The sequence below is a fragment of the Budorcas taxicolor genome, chromosome 11 (genome assembly GCF_023091745.1).
Source record: "Budorcas taxicolor isolate Tak-1 chromosome 11, Takin1.1, whole genome shotgun sequence".
NCBI classification, from domain to species: Eukaryota; Metazoa; Chordata; class Mammalia; order Artiodactyla; family Bovidae; genus Budorcas; species Budorcas taxicolor.
Window position 1 is genome coordinate 131,186,160 of NC_068920.1, and position 25,550 is coordinate 131,211,709.

The 25,550-nt window shown below is 37.1% G+C and overlaps 1 protein-coding gene across 2 annotated transcripts in view; it reads right to left on the reverse strand.

Annotated features, from left to right (window-relative positions):
• Positions 1-25,550, reverse strand: part of BABAM2 (BRISC and BRCA1 A complex member 2) — a 399,166-nt gene that overhangs the window by 296,748 nt on the left and 76,868 nt on the right. For both annotated transcript variants that reach the window (XM_052647953.1, XM_052647954.1), the window contains exon 3: positions 22,524-22,618. In XM_052647953.1, the coding sequence (XP_052503913.1) occupies positions 22,524-22,618 (95 nt within the window). The remainder of the gene's footprint in view (positions 1-22,523; positions 22,619-25,550) is intronic.

The following is a 25,550-nucleotide window of genomic DNA, read 5'->3' on the forward strand; positions in this document are numbered from 1 at the left end:
GTCCCCAAGGCCATTCTTCTAATCACTTCTTTCAAAACTGTGGTGTTTCTCACAGTCAACAAAGAGAAGTACCTATTTCAAATTGTACCACCCAAACAATCTTCCCTGGGTCTCAGCGTAAATAATTACAAATACATACCCTGCCAACGATGTGCCTCAAGAATCTTAACAATGCCCTTATAACCTAAGCCACCAATATCTATTACCAACAACACCCTTTATCAGACAGAATGGGGTTCTATCAATAAACACCACTTTTTTAAAAACATTCTTTAATAAAGGTCTGTCGGTATGCAATCTTCATTGACCAAAGAAACCTGGTATTCTCCGCAATATATGAACCCTTTTCTGCCTACAGCTCTAGTTCCCATCCTGTCTATCACCAGAATAACTGTAAAAGTATCTATTAAAAAGACAGACTCTCAGATCCTGCACTCTGGGTAGCAGAGGAGGAGATGGTTAAGTAACATCACCAACTCAACAGACATGAATTTGAGCAAACTGCTGGAAATAGTGGAGGACAGAGGGTCCTGGCATGCTACAGCCCATGGGGTCACAGTCGGACACGACTTAGTGACTGAACAACAATAACACACTTAGACACTGATTCAGTAAGCCTGGAGGGACACCCACTTTGTGGCCCTAGAGAATCTGTTTTGTAATTTTTGGAGTCATGTTCAGGTATCCTGATAGCAAGGCAGAAACCCAGGAAGTTAGATCATCTTTCTGATGAATTTTCTTATTGTGCTCAAAGACCCAAATAATTTCATATAAACTCACTGATCCTTCACATAAGATCCACTGTTTAAATGATGGCTAAAGGCTCCATCCACTAGAGCTCTCCATTAGAGCTGCCCTGAACATTTCCCAGGAATAACAGAATGTGTCTTCAGACCTGTGACCTATTTTTAACAATAACTAACATTTGAAATCCAGGGCTATCCACACCCAGAAAAGAAAATCTTCAACAATGGAGAACCAACATCACTCTTGTGAATTCCTACAAACTCGATCCCCCTCATCTGCCTAGATTTCTATCTTCCAGGCTCCTCCTGAGAACCCATCATCCCTAATTTAATGCCATCTGTGTGCTGTGATTAGTCATGTCTGACTCTTTGTGACTCCATGGATTATAGCCCACCAGACTCCTCTGTCCATGAGATCCTCCAGGCAAGAATACTGGAGTGTGTTGCCATGCCCTCCTCCAGGGGATCTTGCCAATCCAGGGATCGAACCCAGGTCTTCCGCATTGCAGGTGCATTCTTTACCATCATCTATACCCCAGAAAAAAGCACCAAATAGCTTACTAAATGGTGTGATCGTCCTTAAATTGCAAGTATTTATTTGTGTTTAAATTTTTTTTTTTTTTTTTTTTTGGCTACACCGTGGCAAGTGGGATCTTAGTTCCCTGACCAAGGATCAAACCCTTATCCCCTATAGAGCAAGTGAGGAGTCTTGACCTCTGGACTGCCAGGAAAGTCCCTATTTGTATTTAATTTTAAACCACTTCTTTTCTCTCAAATGTTTTTATGATGCTTTCATTTATATTAAGGAATTACAGAGGAACTGCAAATTGGCACCTTCAGCCTGCAGACACGCTTTATTTGACCTACACAAAATTTCTACTTGAAAATCTTTAGACAAAGCACACACATTTCAGCAGGACACAACCACCACCAATTACAACTGCTATATACTGACCTTTTTCACTCATTTGTATTGCCTAGCTGGCTCCTCTAGGCATCTGAGTTTGCAACAACTAAATTCAGATTTTAGGGAATTTACTAAGATTAATTTTTAGTTCCTTCCTTGGTCCCTTCACTTACAGTAGATACATAAGGTGTTTATTGGCGTCACATAAGCAAAATGCAAGACAAATGGCTAAAGTTTCTCAGACACTGAAAACTAAAGATGAAAAGAAAGTTCTCCTATTCAGTGCACCCACTACTGTTCATGAAGAATGGGTGCTACAGTTCTTTCATATTACCTTTCTTCTATAAGACTATAAACTACCCAAGAACAGGGACAGTATCTTACTCATCTGTGTGCAAGAGGGGTGCTAGACATCATGGGCTATTCAATGTGGGCACTCAAAATGATTTGTCAAATGATCACTACTATTCAATTCATTATGAACTAAGTTAAATATATTAAAGGATCTGAAAAATTTCCAGTGTCAATAGAGATACTGGCTCTTGGGAGCCAAGTTAATCTGTGGTTATGAGAAGAAGTAGACAAAAGGAAATGGGACAGCAATTCTGAAAATACAATATTGTAGTAAGACTAATTAAAGTCATCGATCATTAAAAGTTTGAACAATCTGAAAACTATTATCTTAAAAGCATTTTTAAGACACAATTTTTCTCCAAAAGCTAGCACACTTAAAGTAAGAAAAAAAATTATTTTAAAAATCAAATTATCATGGTTTAACAGTCAAGGTCTAAGGGGTACGAAATAGCACATTAAATCAGTTCTCCGTTCAAAAAAACCTGCATGAGATGTTGATCTTCCTGTTTTTCATAAACCTTATAATTGTGCTTCCAGAAAACTACCAAGCATCTGCCTCTATGTAGCTAATTCTTATCATCTTGGAGCCCTCACAAGGAAACAGAGAGCATACGGTGCCAGGATCACTCTCTCCTCCAGCCAAAATCATTATGCCTTGGAGCCAATTTCCTCTTGGTAAATTTTGATCAAATTCCTTCAATTTGCAATTTCCTCAGCACTAGTAATGGCTACACATGTCACAAGTCAGTATATATGTGTTATGTGTTTAACACTATAGATTATAAATTTAACAGTAATATGTACACATGTGCACATGTGTAAACATCTATATATGCAGCCATACATACAAATGCATGCACACTGGTTCCTGTAAGTCTCTTTACATGACTGTGAACACCACAGACGCAAAGCCCATTTGGGCTTCCTGAATCCAGTGATAATGCTCTGGTAATTAACATTACTTTGGAAATCTGCATTAATCAACTCTACGATGCAGCTACAATATGACAATCAAGCTTAATAATAATTCTGATGCTATAAACAGTCCCTTAAAAGCTTCTGAATCATCAAAAAAAGATCAAATTATCTTTTACTTTAAGGGTAAAGAGTGTTTTTATCAAAAATCAATTATTTTAAAAGAACTGGTGATCCATATATAACATCCATAGTAAATTTTTATGATTATGAATATTTGATTAACCAGTACACATATTTCCTAGTTATTCTTGATAAAGCAGAATTTTTTTAATTTTTATATATGACTCCTATCTTTGAAATGTACATATTTACATATATTATTAACAGGAATTACAGATTAACCACAACACCATATTTTACAGACATGGTAATTCTTCAGTCCTTTAAATGCCGAACTGTTGACTCTCTAGTAATGGTTATTCTTTATAATAAGCCATATTAAATATAATTCACCTTTCCTGATGAATCAAGGTCATTTTTATGAGAGTGTATTATACTGCCAGTATATTTTTAAAAAACAGTGATATCATTAGAGGTTTCTAAGTGAATAGGCTGTCCTTAAAATGAATGCATCCAGGATACTTTACCTTAATAATCCTTCTGTTGATTTTGACAGTTCTTTTCTATCTACTTTATAAACATTTGTCTCATTTTGCTATATCCAGTGTCATTGTAAATTTTAATCTTCAGTCATACATTATACACAATTATCTAAATAAAAACTAAAGATGCTTCTATAGCTCATATATAAAATACAGCATTTAGTCCCTATCATAAAATTCAGAACCTCTTTCTCCGGGAGGGTGGGGTTATTTCTGGTTTGTGACTATGTACCAGGTGGCTGAAGGTGCACAAAATCTGGGACATACTCCCACCTACCAATTCGCAGGAAATGCAGAGGAACATGTTAAACTGTGCCACGGGAATATAATCAACAGAATCTAAAAGACAAATAGATCTGCTTCTTCAATCATAAACTGCAAATGGGGCGGGGGGGAGATGGAGAAAACTGACAAGTTACAAGATATTTAAAAGACGTAACAATTACAATGCACAGGTTTTGATTCAGACAATTTGAAATTTGAATACTGGTTATTTCATGATGCTACAGAATTACTGTTATTTTTTTTTTAGACAAGATAATGATATTTTGGTTATGTATTTTAAAAGATTCCTTATCATTTTTAGTAACATACGAAAATATTCACAGATGAAATGATAAAATGTACAGAATTTGCTTCAATATAATATGCTAGTAAGTGGATGGAGTAAGTGGATGAGGGTACTACAAGACTGATCATGAGCTGACAATTACTGAGGCTGGGTGACAGACCCATGAGGATTTACTATATAATACTTTCTACTTTTGTATATACTTGCAATTTTCCACAATAAAATTTGTTTAAATGAAGCACTTTTTAAAATAAAGCAACCCTATAGTTAGAAAGAATTCTGTGTTGCTTTGATTTCTAAAAATTATATCTAAGATTATGCTTTGATTTCTAAAAATCGCTAGTTAAAAATTCATACTAAAAGTTAAAGAAACTATAACAGTAATCTTAATTTTTTAATCCAGTTAAAAGAGTTTCTCAGTTTTCAAAATCTTCATTCATCCTTTACCTCAAATGTTATTAACATTTTACACTGCATTACTGTCTTAGAAAAGAATTCTCACAGGACATGCTGCAAAACAGCACAAAATTTTAGATCACAATTACAATAGTCATAAATAAAAAGGTACAAAAAAGTACCAACAAAAACTAAGAAAAGTATCCTTGGCTCTCTTCAGGAAGTTAAAGTTATTAGATTAATGGATGTATTTCAATTGTTTATTTTTAGTCCTAAAAGTCTGAAAATTACTACTACAGATTTTCTGATTCAGTAAGAATATAATTAAGGGTGCCTATGATATAGTCACTATGAACTTCAAAAGAAACATTTATAACATAAATCTACACCTAATACCAAAATTATTTCTAGTCAGATCTATTCATATATCAAGACAAACATACAAACTCAAACGTTCAAAATCGAAACAATTTTTCATATTTTTCTGACCCTAACATGCTTTAAATCTAACATGGATGGATTTAGTGACTCTGGTTTTAGGAGTAGTATTACCTAGGTAGAGGCTGAAAGTAAAACAAACGGTTAACATACACTTTTCATATAATAACACAAAAATAATATACTAGTTTTTACATTAAATCAAACTTCATTGGGACAAATTTTTACGTTTTTTAAATAATTCTCATAGAACCTGACTGTGCTAAAAGTTCATGTTAACCTTGCAAACATCTCCAAGGTAATAAAAGAAATAAATCCTTTTAAAATGTACCTTTAAACATATAAACTATATACAATGGTTATTATATATTAATAATGGTTATTATATACTAATCACTATTTTTACCAATTAATTTTTTCAAATCTTCTAAAGAACTCCTTTGATTTAAAAATGTGACTGATCACTTCTGGTATGTTATATTTTAGATACTATAAGTAATGAGCTGACCTTCTTTTAAAAATCTATTATAATCCAGACTTTCTACTTTTCAATCTGGCTTCTTTACAAATGTTCTTGAAACATATTCAAGAAGCTTCATTAAATATGTTAAGTGTTTTACTTATGATAATATTGTGCTTCTATGGTATTTTCATAATCCCAACAACTTAAAAACATTTTAAAATGCGTACAAGGTCTACTGAGTCATTGTCAATTCAAGGCTACAAACCATTCTATGGTTAAATGATTACATCAGACCAGTGTAAAGGTTGTGCTGGCACTTTACTTTGCAGGTTTAAATATCTTGGCTCTTCCAAGCTTATGTGGGGGCTGCAGTTTGGCATAAAATTCTCAGCCGGATACAGATAATTTATCCAAAAAACGTTTGTAAACGGCTAAAATTTTTTTTTTCTTTTTAAAAATGCTGGAGAACGCATACATTAGAATTAGTTTCAAGTTTATAATACTGTTTCCCTTTTTAATGTTCTCATCCCCGCAGATAACCCAAGTATAGTAAAATAATCCCAAACCTAAAGATGTTCAGTAAGTACAAAACCTCACTTCGATATGAGTTAAAATGCAAACTCAAAGATCAGAATAAACTGCTTTGAGTTATAAAGGGAAACCAGAGGGCTTCTCTGAAAATACAAACATCTGCTAAACCTTCTATAGTTAAAGATTATATGTTGCCTTTGGTCATTTTGGTTTCTACACCTCTATTTTTATTTCCATTTTTCCATTCAAACGTTACTTTATTCTTCACAACAGCCTTGTGAGATAGCTACTAATATTAGCAGTTTTATTAATAAATAAACACATAGATGTTAAGTACCCTGGTCAGCACAGTCTACACAGTAATCAACAGAGCTGAAACTAGAATTCAGATCTGTTTCAATCATATTCGTTTTCAGTAACCTTAGTTTTCAGCTCTGGTTGTACACAAGAATGAGCTTTCTAAAACCACTGGTGCCCCGGCTCTAACCTAGACTAAAGTAGAATCTTTAGGAGATAGGAGGTTCAGTATATTTCCAGTGTCCCCATGAAAGAATCCCAGTATTACACAAAGCAGCAACATAAGCACAGAAGAGTTAGCAAAAAGGATGGCAATATTAAGCGAAACACTTGTAAAGGCAAGCTTTAATGCCATTTTTTTTCTCACCCTACATACATCCATGTCCTCATTCCCAAATTAGTAAATACCAAGAAAAACTCATTTAATTTTAATATTTGCCTGCGTGAAGTGTGGAGAAGGACATGGCAACCCACTCCAGTATTCTTGCCTCTAGAATTTCTTGGACAGAGGAGCCTGGTGGGCCACAGTTCATAGGGTCGCAAAGAGTTGGACATGACTGAAGTTGACTTAGCACACACACATGAAATCTATTGGGAACATAAATCCTAACATCCACCAAAATATAAAAGACAACTGCAGCTGAAATACCTTCTGGATGATATGTAATTTTATACTCTCTTTACTGCTATCTCCCTTCATCATATTTTATTGCTCTTCATTCCTTTCTGAAGGAATATAGCCTAATCTTCCTAATAAACCTCTAATCTTCCAAATGAAACCTTTCTCTCCCTGAAGAATTAGTAAAGATTTGCTGATGATGAACTGACTGTTTTTGTTACCTAAAAATGTAATTATTTCACTTAAATTCTTGAAGGATATATTTGCTAGCAACAAATTTTAAATGACTGTGGTTTTAACTGCATTAAAGATATTGTTTAACTGTCTTCTACCAGCCATACTGCCATAAGAAGTCAGCTAACAGTCTACTAGTCACGCTTGTGTTTTCTCTAGCTATTCTTAGATTTCTCTCACTGCCTAGTTATCTGTAATTTTGACATCGTGAATCTAGAAGTGTTTTTCTTCTAACTGGACTTTATGAATCTGAGGGATTATGCTAATTTTTGAATGATGAATTCAATTTGTTAATATTTTATTATAAAATACATACAGAGACAAGGTCACAAAACAAAAATGTATATATAGCTCAATTAATAATCATAAAACCAGCACCTGTGAAAGGAATGGAGCACATGTACAAAGCTAAGCTGACCAGCACATTCTAGCTCCCAGAGCAACAATATTCATGGATACGATGACCCAAGTGAGGCTAATCAAGACTAACAAGGCTCAATTCTAAGACTTTTGTTCGTGATGTCATGATGTCAGATTTTCTCTTATTCTGGTATTGCGATGTTGACCTAGAGGTATTAGGAGATGCTCTGAAGAACCTGAGAACAATGCCAGAAGAGGGGGAGGTAGAACAAAGCCCTGATGCTACTAAGTATTTGACCCTAAAATCAGTCATGTCTCCAGCTTACTCTACCCCGGTCTTCTCTGTTATTTGAGCCAATAAATCCTCTTTTTACTTAAGCCAGTTAGGTTACATTTTCTGTCACTTGAATGCTACCAGAATCTAACTGATACAATTCATCATATGATTTCGCTTCTTGAAGCACTTCGCCATCTGAATTTTGTTATTATCTTTCTACCTTATATCATAATTATCTACAGCCAGATTTCTTCCGCTACTGAACTGTGAGCATGGAGCACAGGTGCTGACAAGAGAGGTACTGGATAAACATATACTGAAGAAACTGGGACTAAATCATCCATCTTTATATCCCTAATACTTAATACAAAGGCTTAAATATACTACAGACTCAATACATGCTTGTAGAAAGAATTAACTGACAAATAAGCAGCTGGAAATAGTATTTCAATAGAGCAGAGATCAGGACACACACAAACACTATCTTGAAGTAACACTTTTCAGGGACTAGAATGATCCATGTGGTAGTGAATTAGAGTTGAAGACATCAGTAATAATCATGTTCACTTAATATAAATACAAATGGCTAATATATACATATATTTCTATATATACATATTTCCTTGATCTATACGCTGAGAGGACCCTAAAGGGGACACCCCAGTAGCACAACAAGCACACTTAGCACTCAGATCTTGGTTTCTAATACCTTTCTCCAATAAAGTAAAAGAACTAGGGCTTCTTGGGGAAATGGTTGATTCTAAGGCTAGAGCAGGAACTAGATAAGCTGGGACTGAATATCTTGTAGTCCTATAAAGTAAGAAAGTGCTCCTACAAACAAATCTATAATAATGGGGGCATGTCAAAGGAAGATAGGAGCCAACTGAATAGCTTCCAATGGAGCTATTTTAGCAACAAAATAAATAATACAGTAGTGGATTGTAACCCAAAGTATAAAATAAATACCTATCAGCCCATACCGATATAAATAAGTGACACAGGAGAACACACAAATCTCCCATACAGAAGAATTACAAATAACTTATGCAGGTATTCTGCCCTTGAAGAGGTAGATCATACCTCTTAATCTTTAAGTGTGGCTTACACACAGTAACTCTTTTCTAAGAAGGACAGTATGGAAAGGATGAGAAAAGAGTAACTTTACAGTAAAGCAACCTGACAAACACTCTCTCAAGTCAAGTGATGAAGGTCAATATCAACAGTGATAAGTAATATTCATAGTATGTACCCTAAACATGATGTGATGAAAACAGCACTTTAGCTCTGAGGTCTTCCTACCAGAAGACCATAACTATGGTCTAACCATGAGAAAAATATTAGACAAATCCCAGTTAAGAGACATGCTATAAAATATCTTGCCAGTACTGCTCAAAACTATCAAGGTCATCAAATACAAGGGAAGTCTGAGGAACTGTCCCAACTACAGGAACCTAAATAGACAAGAGAACTAAATGTAATGTGTTATCATGGACGAGATCCTAGATAGAAAAAGGACATCAGGGGAAAACTAAGGAAATCTGAATAAAGTTTGAACTTCAGTTAATAATGATGAATCAATATTGGTTCAGAATTGTACAAATGTATCATAGTAATGTTAGTGTTAGTTACTGTTAGTCGCTCAGTCGTGCCCTACTCTTTGCAACCCCAAAGACTGCAGCCCACCAGGCTCCTCTGTCTATGAGATTTTCCAGGCAAGGATACTGGAGTGGGTTGCCATTTCCTTCTCCAGGGGATCTTCCCAACCCAGGGATCGAACCCAGGTCTCCTGCACTGCAGGCAGATTCTTTACCAACTGAGTTAGTGATAGGCAAAACAATGAGGGGTACACCGGAACACTCTGACTATCTTTTCAGTAATTGTATAAATCTAAAAGTTTATTAAAAAATAAATAGCCCTTCACCCATAAGGCCCTGTATACCAAAAGGACACAAAGTAAGTTAGTTGTAGACTAGCCTTTGAAACAAGTAGAAAATGTGAAATAATCAATTTAGAGATTCTAAGGAAACATAATCAATAATCAAGTGCACATTTTTCTTTAAAAATGTAGAATAAAATCTGACTCCTCTGAAAAACTAATGTATGCATATTAATTTCATAACTATTCCCAAAAGTGCACCCCCCACAACAGGTAGCTAAAAAAGAAAAGCATCAAAAATCTGTGGAATTCTTAAGACCACAGGGGAAAAGATATCTTCAAATCATGAACATCTCAAAAATGTCTTGGTAAACCATATTTTTTTAAAAAAAGGAAAACAAATTAAAACCTAAGGCTGCAGTAGTTGCTTAAAATCACACCCTAAATCTATAACGAATAATCTTTTGTATTCTAAACTCCTAAGAATTTTGCTTCCATCTACTTCTATAATTTTCTGCTCTTTACCTATGCAAATTCTACTCCGAGAAAACTAGTTTGCATACACAAAACAAAAAGACAACATACTAAGTGGGAGAAAATATTTGCAAACAATGCACTGACAAGCAATTATTCTCCAGAATATACAAATAGCCCATAGAGCTTAAGATTAAAAAAAAAAAAAAAAGCCCAATCAAGAAATGGGTAGCCCAATATAGACATTTCTTCACAGACATACAGATGGCCAATAAACACATGAAAAGATGCTCAATACTGCTAATTATTAGAGAAACGCACATCAAAACTACAATGAAGAGCCATCTCAAACCAGTTAGAATGGCCATCATTAAAAGGTCTACGACTAATAAACGCCAGAGAGGGTGTGAAGAAAAAGGAACCCTCCTATTCTGTCCATGGGAATGTAAATTGGTGCAGCTGCTATGGAGAATCGTATGCAGATGCCTCAAAAAATTAAAAATAGAGTTACCATATGATTCCTGAGCAAATAACTGGAGGAAAATCTAATTTGAAGAGATAGAGGCACTCCAATATTTATCACAGCATTATTTACAATGGCTAAGACATGGAAGCAACCTAAGAGTCCATCAACAGACGAATGAATAAAAAAGATGTGGTACATATACTACAATGGAACATTACTCAGCCATAAAAAAAATAACATTTACTGTCTGAATGAAGAGCCTAACTTTGTACTAAAAAAAATAAAAATAACGCCTTTTGCAACAACATGAATGGACCTAGAGATTATCATACTAAGTGAGGTAAATCAGGCAGAGAAAAGAAATATCATATGATATCACTTATATGTAGAATTTGAAAAGTGATAGAAATGAACTTATTTACGAAACAGAAACAGTTTCACAGGCATAGAAAGCAAACATGCTTATCAAAGAGGACAGTGGCAGTGGGGGTGGGGAGGGGGATAAATTAGGAGTTTGGGATTAACATATTCAAAATACTATATATAAAGCAGATAAACAAGGACCTACTGTATAGTTATACAGCATAGGGAACTATACTGAATATCTTACTATCAAACTGAATCACTTTGATGTACACCTGAAATTAACAACACTGTAAATTAATTATGCTCCAATTTTAAGAAAAATAATTTAAAAAAAAAAACTGTTTTGCTCAATGCTTCTAACATGTTATCCTTGGTTTGAGATACTTCTCTGTAGCTTTCTCTTCCTGACTACAGTGCCATCCCTTCTGTTCATTTTCTAAACCTAATCTGGTCCCATCACTTCATGGGAAATAGATGGGGAAACAGTAGAAACGGTATCAGACTTTATTTTTTTGGGCTCCAAAATCACTGCAGATGGGGATTGCAGCCATGAAATTAAAAGACGCTTACTCCTTGGAAGAAAAGTTATGACCAACCTAGATAGCATATTCAAAAGCAGAGACGTTACTTTGCCAACAAAGGTCCATCTAGTCAAGGCTATGGTTTTTCCAGTAGTCATGTGGGGATGTGAGAGTTGGACTGTGAAGAAAGCTGAGTGCCGAAGAATTGATGCTTTTGAACTGTGGTGTTGGAGAAGACTCTTGAGAGTCCCTTGGACTGCAAGGAGATCCAACCAGTCCATTCTGAAGATCAACCCTGGGATTTCTTTGGAAGGAAGGATGCTAAAGCTGAAACTCCAGTACTCTGGCCAGCTCATGCGAAGAGTTGACTCATTGGAAAAGACTCTGATGCTGGGAGGGATTGGGGGCAGGAGGAAAAGGGGACAACAGAGGATGAAATGGCTGGATGGCATCACCGACTTGATGGACGTGAGTTTGAATGAACTCCGGGAGATGGTGATGGACAGGGAGGACTAGCATGCTGCAATTCATGGGGTTGCAAAGAGTTGGACACGACTGAACGACTATGCTGACTGACTGACCCCTGTTTAAAGACCCAGGTAAAACCCTTCCTTCCCCCATAAAACCTCATATGACCATCAGGGCACAATAATCACTACTTCATCAGAATTCCTGCGCTATTAATGTGGTACTTAACATATTCATTCATTAAAAGAAAAAAACCTTAGTAGTGTGTACTTCTGCCTTCAAGGTGCTCTCAGAATGTCAGAGAAGACAGAAATGTAAACAAACAACTACGAGACAAATAGTAGTGCTGCAGAGGTATACATAAAATGCTAAGACAATGTACTGCAATATGCTACAATATTTCTCTTTTTTATGTTTAAGCCATTTCTCCAGTTAAACCAAAGTCCTCTTAAAAGGTGGAGTTCTCCATCCCTACTCAATGCTGTATACAAACTAGCTAAAAACAATATGGATGTTACTTCACTAAAACCTGAATTTCACCTCTATTTTCTTTTTTTAAAAACCTTCATTTTCTTAAGAAGAATATGCGTGGAATCCCTGTTCACAGAAATTAGATTTATAATGATGAAGTAAAAACTTTTTTAAGTTATTACCATCATCAACTATTAGGTTTTAAGAAATCAGATTATTCCCATTTCACTTAAGTGAAGCTCATTGTTTCTGATGAAAAACAAACTTAAAAATAAAGAAATAGGACTGGTTTTAGATACACCTTTTATTTTCCGATTCCTAGCTGGGAAGATCCCCTGAAGAAAGGAAAAGCTACCCACTCCAGGATTCTGGCCTGGAGAATTCCAGGGACTATATAGTCCATGGGGTCACAAAGAGTTGGACACGACTGAGTGACTTTCATTTTTATTTTCCTGGGAAGGCACTAACCTCTCCAGGGCAGAATAGAAGTCAATTTTAAAAGATGTTTCAGATGAATTCATAACATCAAAGGAAAAAGCTTTCAATAATATGTAAAGTAAAAAAATAACTGCTGAAAAGTGCAAAGGACATGCATGCATGTGACAGAGACAGAGAAAAATACTAGGAGTAAATACACTAAAATAATTAACATTTTAATACTCATCACTTAACTGTGTGATTAAGGGTATGTTTTCTTGGTACTTATCTGTATTCTATACAATCTGTCATTAATGATAAAAAATACATTATTTTAATTTAAAAATCCAACTCTTTGAGGAGAGTGCTGGAGAGAAAGAAAAGTGATGAGAGGATGATGGAGCTTCCCTGGTGGCTCAGTGGTAAAGGATCCATCTGCCAATGCAAGAAACACGGGTTTGATCCCTGATCTGGGAAGACTTCACGTACCACAGGGCAACTAAGCCCATGTGGCACATCTACTGAACCTGTCCTCTAGAGCCCGGGACCACAATTACTGAGTCCATGTGCCGCAACTGCTGAAGCTCATGTGCCCTAGAGCCTGAGCTCCACAAGAAGAGAAGCCACTGCAATGAGAAGGCCGTGCACTGCAGCTAGAGAACAGCTCCTGCTCAATGCACCTAGAGAAAAGCCCATTCAGCTGTGAAGATCCAGCACGGCCAAAAATAATAAATTAATAAAATTATATATAAAAGAATGAATTAAAAAAAGAGAGGATGATGATGAGAGATGACCGACCAACCAAAGACAATGAATAATCTTCAAAACCGATCATTAAATAATCCTCTGAGTAAGCAATTTTTGAACGGAAATGCTTCGTATTCAATTCAGTACCTCATTTCCTAAAAGCATTTTTACAAATTCAATTGAGTAAATCAAAACTGGCAACATCTGCTAAATGTTATATTTGCCATTGGATTTCAAAAAATAACTTGGTTTGCCTTTTTTTCATTTGTCTTATGAGAGTGAACATTTTAAATGTACCTTGTTTGTACTTTCAAGATGTTCTGTTTTTCTACAACTGTGCTTTTAAAGCCTTGTTTATAACACATGCCTTCAAAATTTTGTGTGTATGCATATGTGTGTATATTAATACTTCTCCTTAATCCACAATTGTTATAGTAGCAACACATTTGAAAAAAAATAGATGAACTTATATAAACTGTCATTTTTAGACTGGGGACCTTTCTACCCTCTCTCCTTAGGAGGTACATTTTACAAAGAATAACATTATCTTCCTACCTCATAAAATGCTTCCGTGGCTGGTAAGTAAAAATAGATAATGGTGTAAACATAGAGTTTTTAACTCATCAGCACATAAACCAAGTTCGCACTGATATTTCTGGTAATTTTCTCATATTCACTTGAAACCATACATTGATGTACCCTTTGCATCCAAGCTGAATAACCCAAGAGAACCAGAGATGCCATTTCTATATAATGTTTACCCTTGCTTCTTTCCACCTTAGGAAAATCTATTGGAACTTAAATCTAGGTTTTTCTAAGAAACAAAAAAGTACATTGTTATTAATTTTTATTAATGTTACTGAAATTTTTAGCAACCCATTCCAGTACTCTTGCCTGGAAAATCCCATGGATGGAGGAGCCTGGTAGGCTGCAGTCCATGGTGTCACAAAGAGTCGGACAGGACTGAGCGACTTCACTTTCACTTTCATTATGAATAATAATTTTTAAATTCTGTATTCTTACCAAGAAAGTGGTATTTACAGTGCACTAAAGATTTATGGTTTTTCCAGTAGCCATGTATGGATGTGAGAGTTGCACGGTGAAGAAAGCTGAGCGCCGAAGAATTGATGCTTTTGAACTGTGGTGTTGGGGAAGATTCTTGAGAAACCCTTGGACTGCAAGGAGATCCAACCAGTCGATCCTAAAGGAGATCAGTTCCTGGGTGTTCATTGGAAGGACTGATGTTGAAGCTGAAACTCCAACACTTTGATTACCTGATGCAAAGAGCTGACTCATTTGAAAAGACCCTGATGCTGAGAGGAATTGGGGGCAGGATGAGAAGGGAACAACAGAGGATGAGATGGCTGGATGGCATTACTGACTTGATGGACATGGGTTTGGGTAGATTCCGGGAGATGGTGATGGACAAGGAGGGCTGGTGTGCTGCAATTCATGGGGTTGCAAAGAGTCGGACACAACTGAGTGACTTAACTGAACTGAAAGATTTTTAGTTTTGCTTCGAAATTAAAGGACAAAATGATATGTAGGACAACTGTCTTTTGCTTCCAGATAGGATGGAATGGCTTTGTATAAACCAACATTCTCAAGAAAAACAACCAGAAAGCCAGATATCTGAAGGTATTCAACATCTGCTGAAGCAATGAGAACTGGAGGGGCTGAGAATTCAGAGGAGAAAGCATTAGGGAAAGGTACCTCTGAGACATTTACAAATTCTGGGCACAGGAGGCAAGCTGATAAATCAAGCTTTGCACAGCACAAAGCTGCTGCTGGACTCCAAAAAATCATCAGAACAGAGTACTGGAGACCTCAAACATGCAGCAAGTTCTCCTCAAGACATCTGGTAAGTTCTGGGCAGCCCAGGGCAAGAAGCTAAAAATTAAGCAACCACTTCTGAAAAGCAGAGCAGAGTTATCAGCAGTCTTACAAAACAAAGTTTAGAATATGAGATCTGTCGGGACAAAGATCCATGCTGTGAGCATTTACAACAGCCAGTATGTTGAAGCAACCTAGATGTCCATCAACAGATGAATGGATAAAGAAGTTGTGGTACACATAGACAATGGAATATTTTTCAGTCAAAAAAAGGAACAAGTTTGAGTCAGTTCTAGTGATGTGGATGAACCTAGAGTCTGTTTCCAGAGTGAAGTAAGTTAGAAATAGAAAAGTAAGTATAGTATATTAACACATACATATGGATTCTAGAAAAATGGTGCTGATAAACCTATTTGTAGTGCAGCAATAGAGACACAGACATAGAGAACAAACTTGTGGACATTGTGAGGGAAGGAGAGGGAAGGATGAACTGAGAGAGTAGCACTGAAGCATATATTATCGTATGTAAAATAGCCAGTGGGAATTTGCTGTAGGACACAGGGAGCTTAACCCGGTGCTGTGTGACAACCTAAAGGGGCGGGAGGCACGTTCAAGAGGGAGCAGACATAGGTATACTTATGACTGATCCATGTTGATGTATAGGAGAAACCAACACATTTTAAAGCAATTATCCTCCAATTTAAATAAATTTAAGAAAAGATCCATGCCATGTGGGTATTGGAATAATTTGATAATGGGTAGCCTTTCCCTTCTCCAAGGGATCTTCCCAACCCAGGGATCAAACCCAGATCTCCCACATTGCAGACAGATTGTTTACCAGCCGAGCCACAAGGGAAGCCCAAGAATACTGGAGTGGGTAGCTTATCCCTTCTCTAGCAGATCTTCCCAGCCCAGAAATCGAACAGGGGTCTCCTACATGGCAGGCAGATTCTTTAACAACTGAGTTATCAGGGAACCCCAAATAACATGTCAGTATATTTTAAAATATTTTATTGGCCCAAGCACTTTGAAGGGTCTGGGAACGTTGACCACGCCAGATTCTCAGTTAAAAATTCTGAAGAGCTCTACCTCAAGAGCAATAGCAAACCAGAGGTAGACACATGCTGACGAGAGCCATAAATAAGCCTCAACCCAGTAGAGTCCCTGTCCAGATTGTGTATCTGCCTATGATACAATGAACCTTCTAGAAGGGAACAATGACCCTTCTAGAAGAAGAGAGCATAAACAACCAAATAACGTTTTTAAGTCACCGACACTTACCTACCCATGGATCTGATAAACTTCTCCCCTACGTGTCCCACAGTTCCCTGTGCATACACCTCTATTCCTGTTCATATCACCCAAGGCTGCAATTCTGTTCACTCACTACAGCTTCAGGGTGAAAGATGACTCTTTTATAGGTCTCCAATGAAACATTAAATAAATATTTAAAAAATGCAGAGCAACCTATTTTATAATACATTAGTGGCCATGGCAATGGATGTGTCCAGGAGCAGGAGCACCACACACCAGGATGGCATTTTTCAATAATAGGCCATGCAGAACATCTCAGCTTAGTGGTTTCTTCACATGTATTTCAAATACTTTTTATGTACACCAGATATGGACTATTTTGCATGGACACATTCAAAACATGTCTTCCAGAACAGAGAAGAGCAGGGCAGGAGACAAGACAAGATGTTAGTACAATACTCTTTATACACTCACATTCCACGTAAGCAGAACAGAGTCAGCGAAGGAATTACACAACCAGTAGGTACCACCTGCAGTAGCATCTAGGTTCCCTACCCTGAAGATACTTGTCCCAAACACAAAATCGTCACCTTCTTTAAATTAGGAAGTCAGATATCAGTGGTTTCTAACACACCATAATTGCAACACCTTCTTCTCATTTAAGCATATGATCCACCCTTCCTCCTTTATGCAATTTTATTTTAAATTAAAGTGAATTATCACTGCCACTTTGAGGGGAAAGAATTTCACAATGCCTTCTGAGGCAGTTGAACACACCACAGGGTGTTGCAAAAGGAAGGCTGAAAAATCACTGCTTCAGAGTTTCTGTTAACTGATTTTTATCCCCCAAATTTCTCAAAACTTGAATCATTCTGCTAGTTTGAATTTTTCATTTAAAGCATTTCAGTATTAGAAACCAACAAGTCCGTTAAGGAATATAGAACCTTGAAGGCAAACTGTTCATCTAATCTCAAAGCAACACGCACGCTTGTAGACCCTAGGATACAACTGGGAACAAAACAAACTCTCAAGAAGCTTCCAGTCCAGTGAATAAACAACGATGATCATGTATCCCAGATCCCACAGGACTGTCCCATCTTAACAGTGAACATAAAAATACCAGAAAATCCCTCTCTCCTGAACAAGGGCATTTGGTCACCTGAACAGAAACAGATACCTAATCAGTTCAGTCACTCGTCGTGTCCAACTCTTTGCGACCCCATGAACCACAGCACGCCAGGCCTCCCTGTCCATCACCAGCTCCCAGAGTCTACCCAAACCCATCTCCATCGAGTTGATGATGCTATCCAATCATCTCATCCTTTGTTGTCCCCTTCTCCTCCTGCCCCCAATCCCTCCCAGCATCAGGGTTTTTTCCAATGAATCAGCTCTTCGCATCAGGTGACCAAAGTATTGAAGTTTCAGTTTCAACATCAGTCCTTCCAGTGAACACCCAGGACTGATCTCCTTTAGGATGGACTGGTTGGATCTCCTGGCAGTCCAAGGGACTCTCAAGAGTCCACAGTTCAAAACCAACAGTTCAAAAGCATCAATTCGTCAGTGCTCAGCTTTCTTTATAGTCCAACTCTCACATCCATACATGACCACTGGAAAAACCACAGCCTTATCTAGAGAGACCTTTGTTGGCAAAGTAATGTCTCTGCTTTTTAATATGCTGTCTAGGTTGGTCATAACTTTCCTTCCAAGGAGTAAGCGTCTTTTAATTTCATGGCTGCAATCACCATCTGCAGTGATTTTGGAACCCAGAAAAATATAATCAGCCACTGTTTCCACTGTTTCCCCATCTATCTGCCATGAAGTGATGGGACCGGATGCCATGATCTTCGTTTTCTGAATGTTGAGCTTTAAGCCAACTTTTTCACTCTCCTCTTTCACTTTCAACAAGAAGCTCTTTAGTTCTTCTTCCCTTTCTGCCATAAGAGTGGTGTGATCTGCATATCTGAGGTTATTGGTATTTCTCCTGGCAATCTTGATTCCAGCTTGTGCTTCTTCCAGCCCAGCGTTTCTCATGATGTACTCTGCATAGAAGTTAGATAAGCAGGGTGACAATATACAGCCTTGATGTACTCCTTTTCCTATTTGGAACCAGTGTGTTATTCCATGTCCAGTTCTAACTGTTGCTTCCTGACCTGCATACAGGTTTCTCAAGAGGCAGGTCAGGTGGTCTGGTATTCCCATCTCTTAAAAAATTTTCCACAGTTTATTGTGATCCACACAGTCAAAGGCTTTGGCATAGTCAATCAAGCAGAAATGGATGTTTTTCTGGAACTCTCTTGCTTTTTCCATGATCCAGAGGATGTTGGCAATTTGATCTCTGGTTCCTCTGCCTTTTCTAAAACCAGCTTAAACATCTGGAAGTTCACAGTTCACGTATTGCTGAAGCCTGGTGTGGAGAATTTTAAGCATTACTTTACTAATGTGTAAGATGAGTGCAATTGTGCGGTAGTTTGAGCATTCTTTGGCATTGCCTTTCTTCGGGATTGGAATGAAAACTGACCTTTTCCAGTCCTGTGGCCACTGCTGAGTTTTCCAAATGTGCTGGCATATTGAGTGCAGCACTTTTACTGTGTCATCTTTCAGATTTGAATAGCTCAACTGGAATTCCATCACCTCCACTAGCTTTGTTCATAGTGATGCTTCCTAAGGCCCACTTGACTTCAAATAGCCCCAAATTTATCAAATGGTGAAAAAGTGCAATTAAAAGACAAATAACCCAACTTAAAAATGGACAAAGGATTTGAATAGACATTTCTCCAAAGAAGATATTTAAATATATATAACCACCTCACATATTTTCATTAACTCTCTGTGTATCTATAAGCTACTTCAAAGTACTGTTTGGAAAGATATAGGTACCCTCCAGAGCTGTGTAGACTTCACCCAACTAGGGAAGGCTGTATCCAGTTGATTCTCTAGGCTTTCCCAGCTCACTCACTAGTCTATGAAGAAGCCCTGGGTAGACTGCTTGAGGGCTGAGATTAACTATAGCTAGAAACAGGCGTTCCCCTCGATTTGGGATCTTTGTTTTAGACATAGTGCTTTGATTTTGGGGGCTGTTCTTCTGCAGCTAATTTCCCAAAAACATTTAATGGTAACTCCACTCAAAATTAAACATCAGATAAGTGAAGTTATAATATAAACTCCAACACAACAATATAAATATAGGTCAATTACTTGAATACTAAAACCGAAAAGTGGAATAAGATAAAACTTAAAGCCCTTTACAGCTTTGAAAGTCCACACTCTAATCAAAACAAATAAATGAGTATATAAATAAATAAATAGAAAGATAAAGTCTAATACACTCACAATCCTTGCCAATATTGAAGATGTGCCTTGCAAATTTTAAAGGCAATTCCAAAAAAATAAATTGTATACATGTATTTCTTATCGTTTCCATCTGTTCCCTCTTGCATCATCTTAGCTTAAAGCCCCTTTCCCACCTCCACCTAGATCTATACAATAGTTCTTAATTCTCTTCCTCAGTTTCTTCTAATCTACTATATTAACCACACTACTGTTAGACAATTCTCCATGTTTCATTTCCTTCAGTGACGCTTAACCTAGAATTCAATGCATTCAACAGTCTCACCCCACTTTATCTTTTTAACCTTTTCTAGCCCTTCCTTTGGAGAAGGCAATGGCACCCCACTCCAGTACTCTTGCCTGGAAAATCCCATGGGGCCTGATGGGCTACAGTCCATGGGGTCACTAAGAGTCGGACACGACTGAGTGACTTCACTTTCACTTTCCACTTTCATGCATTGGAAAGGAAATGGCAACCCACTCCAGTGTTCTTGCCTGGAGAATCCCAGGGACGGGGGAGCCTGGTGGGCTGCCATCTCTGGGGTTGCACAGAGTTGGACACAACTGAAGCGATTTAGCAGCAGCAGCCCTTCTTTATATTAACTTACTCTTCAGCAAACCTGTCAAGCACCTTATCTACAATATATTATCCCTATCATTCGTTTATGTCATTCCCTCCACTTGAAACACTCTCCACCATACTGCCCCCACTTTTACTCCATTCTGCAAATATTGATACAAATCTCACCTCCACAACAAAGCCTTTTCTGACAAGCATCCTTAAACTCCTGGAGCACTTAGCCTGTTATATAACTTTGGCATTTAGCATATGCTACCTTCCAATGGGCAGATTTAATACAGGAGAAATCTATAAGGGTACTTCTGCCTTATTTTCTTCAGGTAAGGCCTTCAGCTTCAACATGGGATGAATTTCTCATACAAAGCATTTAAAATCTCTCAGTCTTGTCCGACTCTTTGTGACCCCACGGACTATACAGACCATGGATTTCTTCAGGCCAGAATACTGGCGTGGGTAACCCGTTCCCTTCTCCAGGCATCTTCCCAACCCAGGGATCAAACCCATGTCTCCCACACTGCAGGCGGATTCTTTACCAGCTGAGCTACAAGGGAAGCCCAACAATATTGGAGTGGGTAGCCTATCCCTTCTCTAACAGATCTTCCCAACCCAGGAATCAAACCAGGGATTTGCTGCATTGCAGGCGGATTCTTTACCAACTGAGCTATCAGGGAAGCATTTAAAGGGTCCAAACTTAAACTAAATTCTTTTTTCAAAGCTTCAGTTAAATTTTGTTTTGGCATTTCTTTTCTCTTTTTCTCTTAAATTTTTTATTTTATACTGGAGTACAGATGATTAACAACATGATGGTTGCTTCGGGTGGGCAGCAAAGGGACTCAGCCACGCATATACGTATATCCATTCTCCCCCAAACTTCTCTCCCACCCAGGCTGCCACATAACATTGAACAGATAAACTACAATTTAAAAAAAAGAAATCACCTAAAGTAACAGTTTATGTGTAAATCTTAGAAATTTTCTATCAAATCCATTCTACTCTTGTCAACTGTATTTATACAGTTGTATTCCAAAATTTAAGATAATTCTTTAGGTTTGGGTTAATACTTCCTGTTTAATACTTCCCTTTTTAAAAAAGGGACGGAGGACAAAACTTAAAAGCAAATTCTCAAACTTTTAATTACAAAACTTCAATGCAGCAAAAAATTTTCCAAAAAAACACAACTAAGAACAAAGTTTTTGAACAACAATAGAACTTCTTATGGTACAAGCATCATAGCAAAACCAAAACTTGGGAAAGGAAAGAAAGAGACATTTTGCCTGGTCAGCCCTTTTAAACAAAATGGCATGTTTTTCTCTAGCAGCCATGAAAAACACACTTTTCACACACATGCGCTCTGACAACTATCAATTCTACCACCCCTTTCTCTGCTTTTAATCCAGAAATATTTTACTTCAATTACAAAGTTTTTGGTCTTGCTTAATAAAGAACAGTTAATCTGGTCTTTACCCTTCTGATAATAAGACTGAGATAATGCGCATACAAGTCCAAATTTGCCACTTTCACTTCTATACAAAAAAAAGGCCTCTTGAAAAGCCAAGAAACACTCCCCTAACAAGTCCTGTGATGAAGTGCTAGTAAACATTAGAAAATTGATCGCAGGCATGAAATATTAAGTTAAAACAAAGAAAATGTTTTCAACATGTCTCCTTAAGCTGAAGCAACAATATTTTAACCAAAAGGCTAGAGACTTTCTTTAATTCAAAATAGTCTGCAAGTAAAGCTGCAATGAAGGGGAAAAAAAACCTCTTATTTAAACAATTTTGGCACAAAAGGAGTTGTACTTATTTCACAGGACAGAGGGGGAAAAAAGGAGCAGAAAAAAAATCTATGTGTTCAGCAAATGTATCTGTTAAAGAATTGTCAACAGGCAACTTTATTTTCCTTTCAACAAATAAAGATCATCCGAACACAGAACACGCCTGTAGTACTCACATGCAGAGCTGAGGGGTCTGGCAGGAACTCAGCATCTTCTCCAAAGATAAAATCGGGAGGCAGCTCTGGGTACTGGGCATTGAAAATTATATCCCCTGTAATACAGAAAATGTCAGTTCTTATTTCTTTGCAAATGTATGAATGATCGGAGCAGTGCATCAGAAAAACTTCTAAAACAAGTTTATAGCAGTTTAACAAAAATACTGAAAAGCACTTTCATTCAGAAACAAAAAGAACTCATACCTTCTTTTAAATTAACATTCACAACATGCAGTCGAAAGTGCTACCTCCTAATACACTATACTGGAGAGGGTTGGTATGCCCTCCTCCAGGGGGATCTTCCCAGCCCTGGGATCAAACCTGCCTCTGTCTCCTGCATTGAACCCCAGGCAGGTTCTTTATCATTAGTGCCACCTGGGAAGCACATAAATATAAATACCCAGGTAGAAAAGTAGAAACAACTACATCCACAGTACATGCAGATTTTGTTAATAGCAAACATGACTGTCCAATCACTGCCTGCTAATTAATAAGCCTTTATCAAGGACTGATTTCCTAAAGATAAAGTCCTGCCCTTGAAGAAATTAAACATACAAACCTTTGGTATAATGGAAAAGAATCTTTGGCTCAGAATCCAAAAAGTCAGGTTTATATTCACGAAATTTCCTAATTATTTCTTAGTTCAGGTCATTTGGGCAAGTTTTAAGTTCTTCAGTATTCAGATTCCTCATCAGTTAAAAAGGAAATATAACAGTACTGACATCACAGATTTGTTATGAGGGTAAAAGAGACAGCACGTCTAGCCAGATGTCTGGCATACTGGAAGCGCTCAACAAGTCATACAGGAGCACTACTACTGTTCTTACTAATATTATATTCAAACATAAGACAAAAATTCCTTGGCAAATTTGTGCTATAAGTTCTGCCTCTTTGTTCCTCCCCTTTCTCTTTCTTTAACTTCCTTTTCTTTCCCCTCTGCTCACACAAAGAATCATTCCTCATCATTCCACTAACAGATTTGCATATCCACACTCTAATACACATATTGGGTTCTAGTGTATAAGACTGTATCTACTTGTATACATGCACACAACCTCTGCACCCATGTACACACATAGTGTTATATCAGTCCAACCATTTTTACTGCTTAAACAATAATATCTTTGTCTAAATTTAAACATTCAGACTTCACTTTTCATCTGAGCCTAACTAACCCTGTGTACTATGGATTTCAACTTCAAACTCAACCAAGTCTAAAAACATGCACTTGACTGTCACTTTTCTCACTCCTCTCTTCCCCAACTGACTTCCCTATTTCTAAGGATGGCACTGCTACTCCTTAATCACCCAGGCTGAAACTTCAGTGTCATCTTTGACCTGACCCACATCCTTATACTCTTAGAAAACAAATCATCTCAATTCTTCCCCCGAAGTGTTTCTCATATGCTATTTCCTACTGCTAACTGCTCAACCCAGACTGAGATGACTTAGTCCATATATTTGTGCATCCAAAGAACAAATATTTGAACTCTCATCTAGGCACTATGCTGAGCATGAAAAAGCAAATGAAGAACTCTGTTCTTAAAAAAGCAACAGACTAGAATTATTACCATACCCTCCTAAGTGCTCTCCCAATACCTCCAACCCATAACACATACTATCATAAAGCATATCTTCTTAAAGTACTGCTGTGCCTCCAAAAATTTCAAATGGTTCTATAACAGAGGAAGAGCAAACTTTTCAAACTAGAATTTAAGGCCTCCAAAACACAATGTTCCTTATTTATCTACCCTTTTCTTTAGATCTAAAAGCCAATACTAATTTTCTATTCCAATCAACATAATCTACTCACTGAACTCCAAACTATGACACCTAGTTGAAATGCTCTTTCTCTTTGCTCAGTTCTTATTCATCCTGTGTGAGCTCCTTTAATTAACTTCTCTTGTATGAAGTCTTCCCTAATAAATCCAGGACACACTGATCCTTGTTATTTGTGAAATTCAACAATACTGATTGGTTATGCCATTGAGTAAGAATACTTAACTGGAAGCTTATACTTAAGCGGCTCCATTCATTTTAAAAATTCATAATAAACACATGGTATAGGTGAGGCATTATGATATCCATCATTTCAGTACAAAGATTGTTAACCTCAAGGAGCTCACATTTAGTAAGAGGGACAGAACATATACACTGAAGCACAAATACACAGCGGTACAAAGTAAGTACATATACTTGATCTTCCTACATATCTTACACGCAGTCAGAGAATAAACATGTTCTTATACTGACTTCATGTGTTTGACAGGGCAAAATACAATACATAGAGAATATATTCTAGAAATGTTCAGTATATGAAAGAAATTCTATTCTCTGAATTGGATATCTAACTACTGACAAAATCTACAGTAAGGAATAAAGTAAAGAAGAGTTAATTCTATCACTTTCTGTAGTGAATAAACCTGAACAAGGAAATACACTCATCAGAAGTTGGGTGTAGAGTTAAATTATCAAAAGTAATAAAATCACTACCTTTCCTACCACTATCATCATCTCTGGTTTTTAACTATGTCTATTACAAATTATAAACCTCCTTCAAATGTGCTAACTATAAAGCATTAGCCCAAGCTAAGACTAAGAGGCAAAGACAATATGAATGTTCTAATTATTCATTTTTACTCAACTATACTCATAAGTTAATAAAACAGAGGCACTGACGTTTTGGGGAAGGCCATGCTAGAATCTATTGTGCCTTGATGCTCAAAAAATAAATAGCATGCTAAATTCCAACAGAAGAAATTTTGTTACTACAGGAGGACACAAAGTTGGATTTTCAAATTCTCAAAGGAGCATTGTCAGTAATACATATTTCCAAACCACTAAATACTATGAATCTGATCCAAGGATATCTACTCTTGCCAATTCTATTCAACAGTGTACTGGAGGTTCTAGCCAGGGCAATTAGGCAAGAAAAAGAAATGAGTGGCATCTATATTGCAAAGAAAAAGCAAAGTTATCTCTATCCAC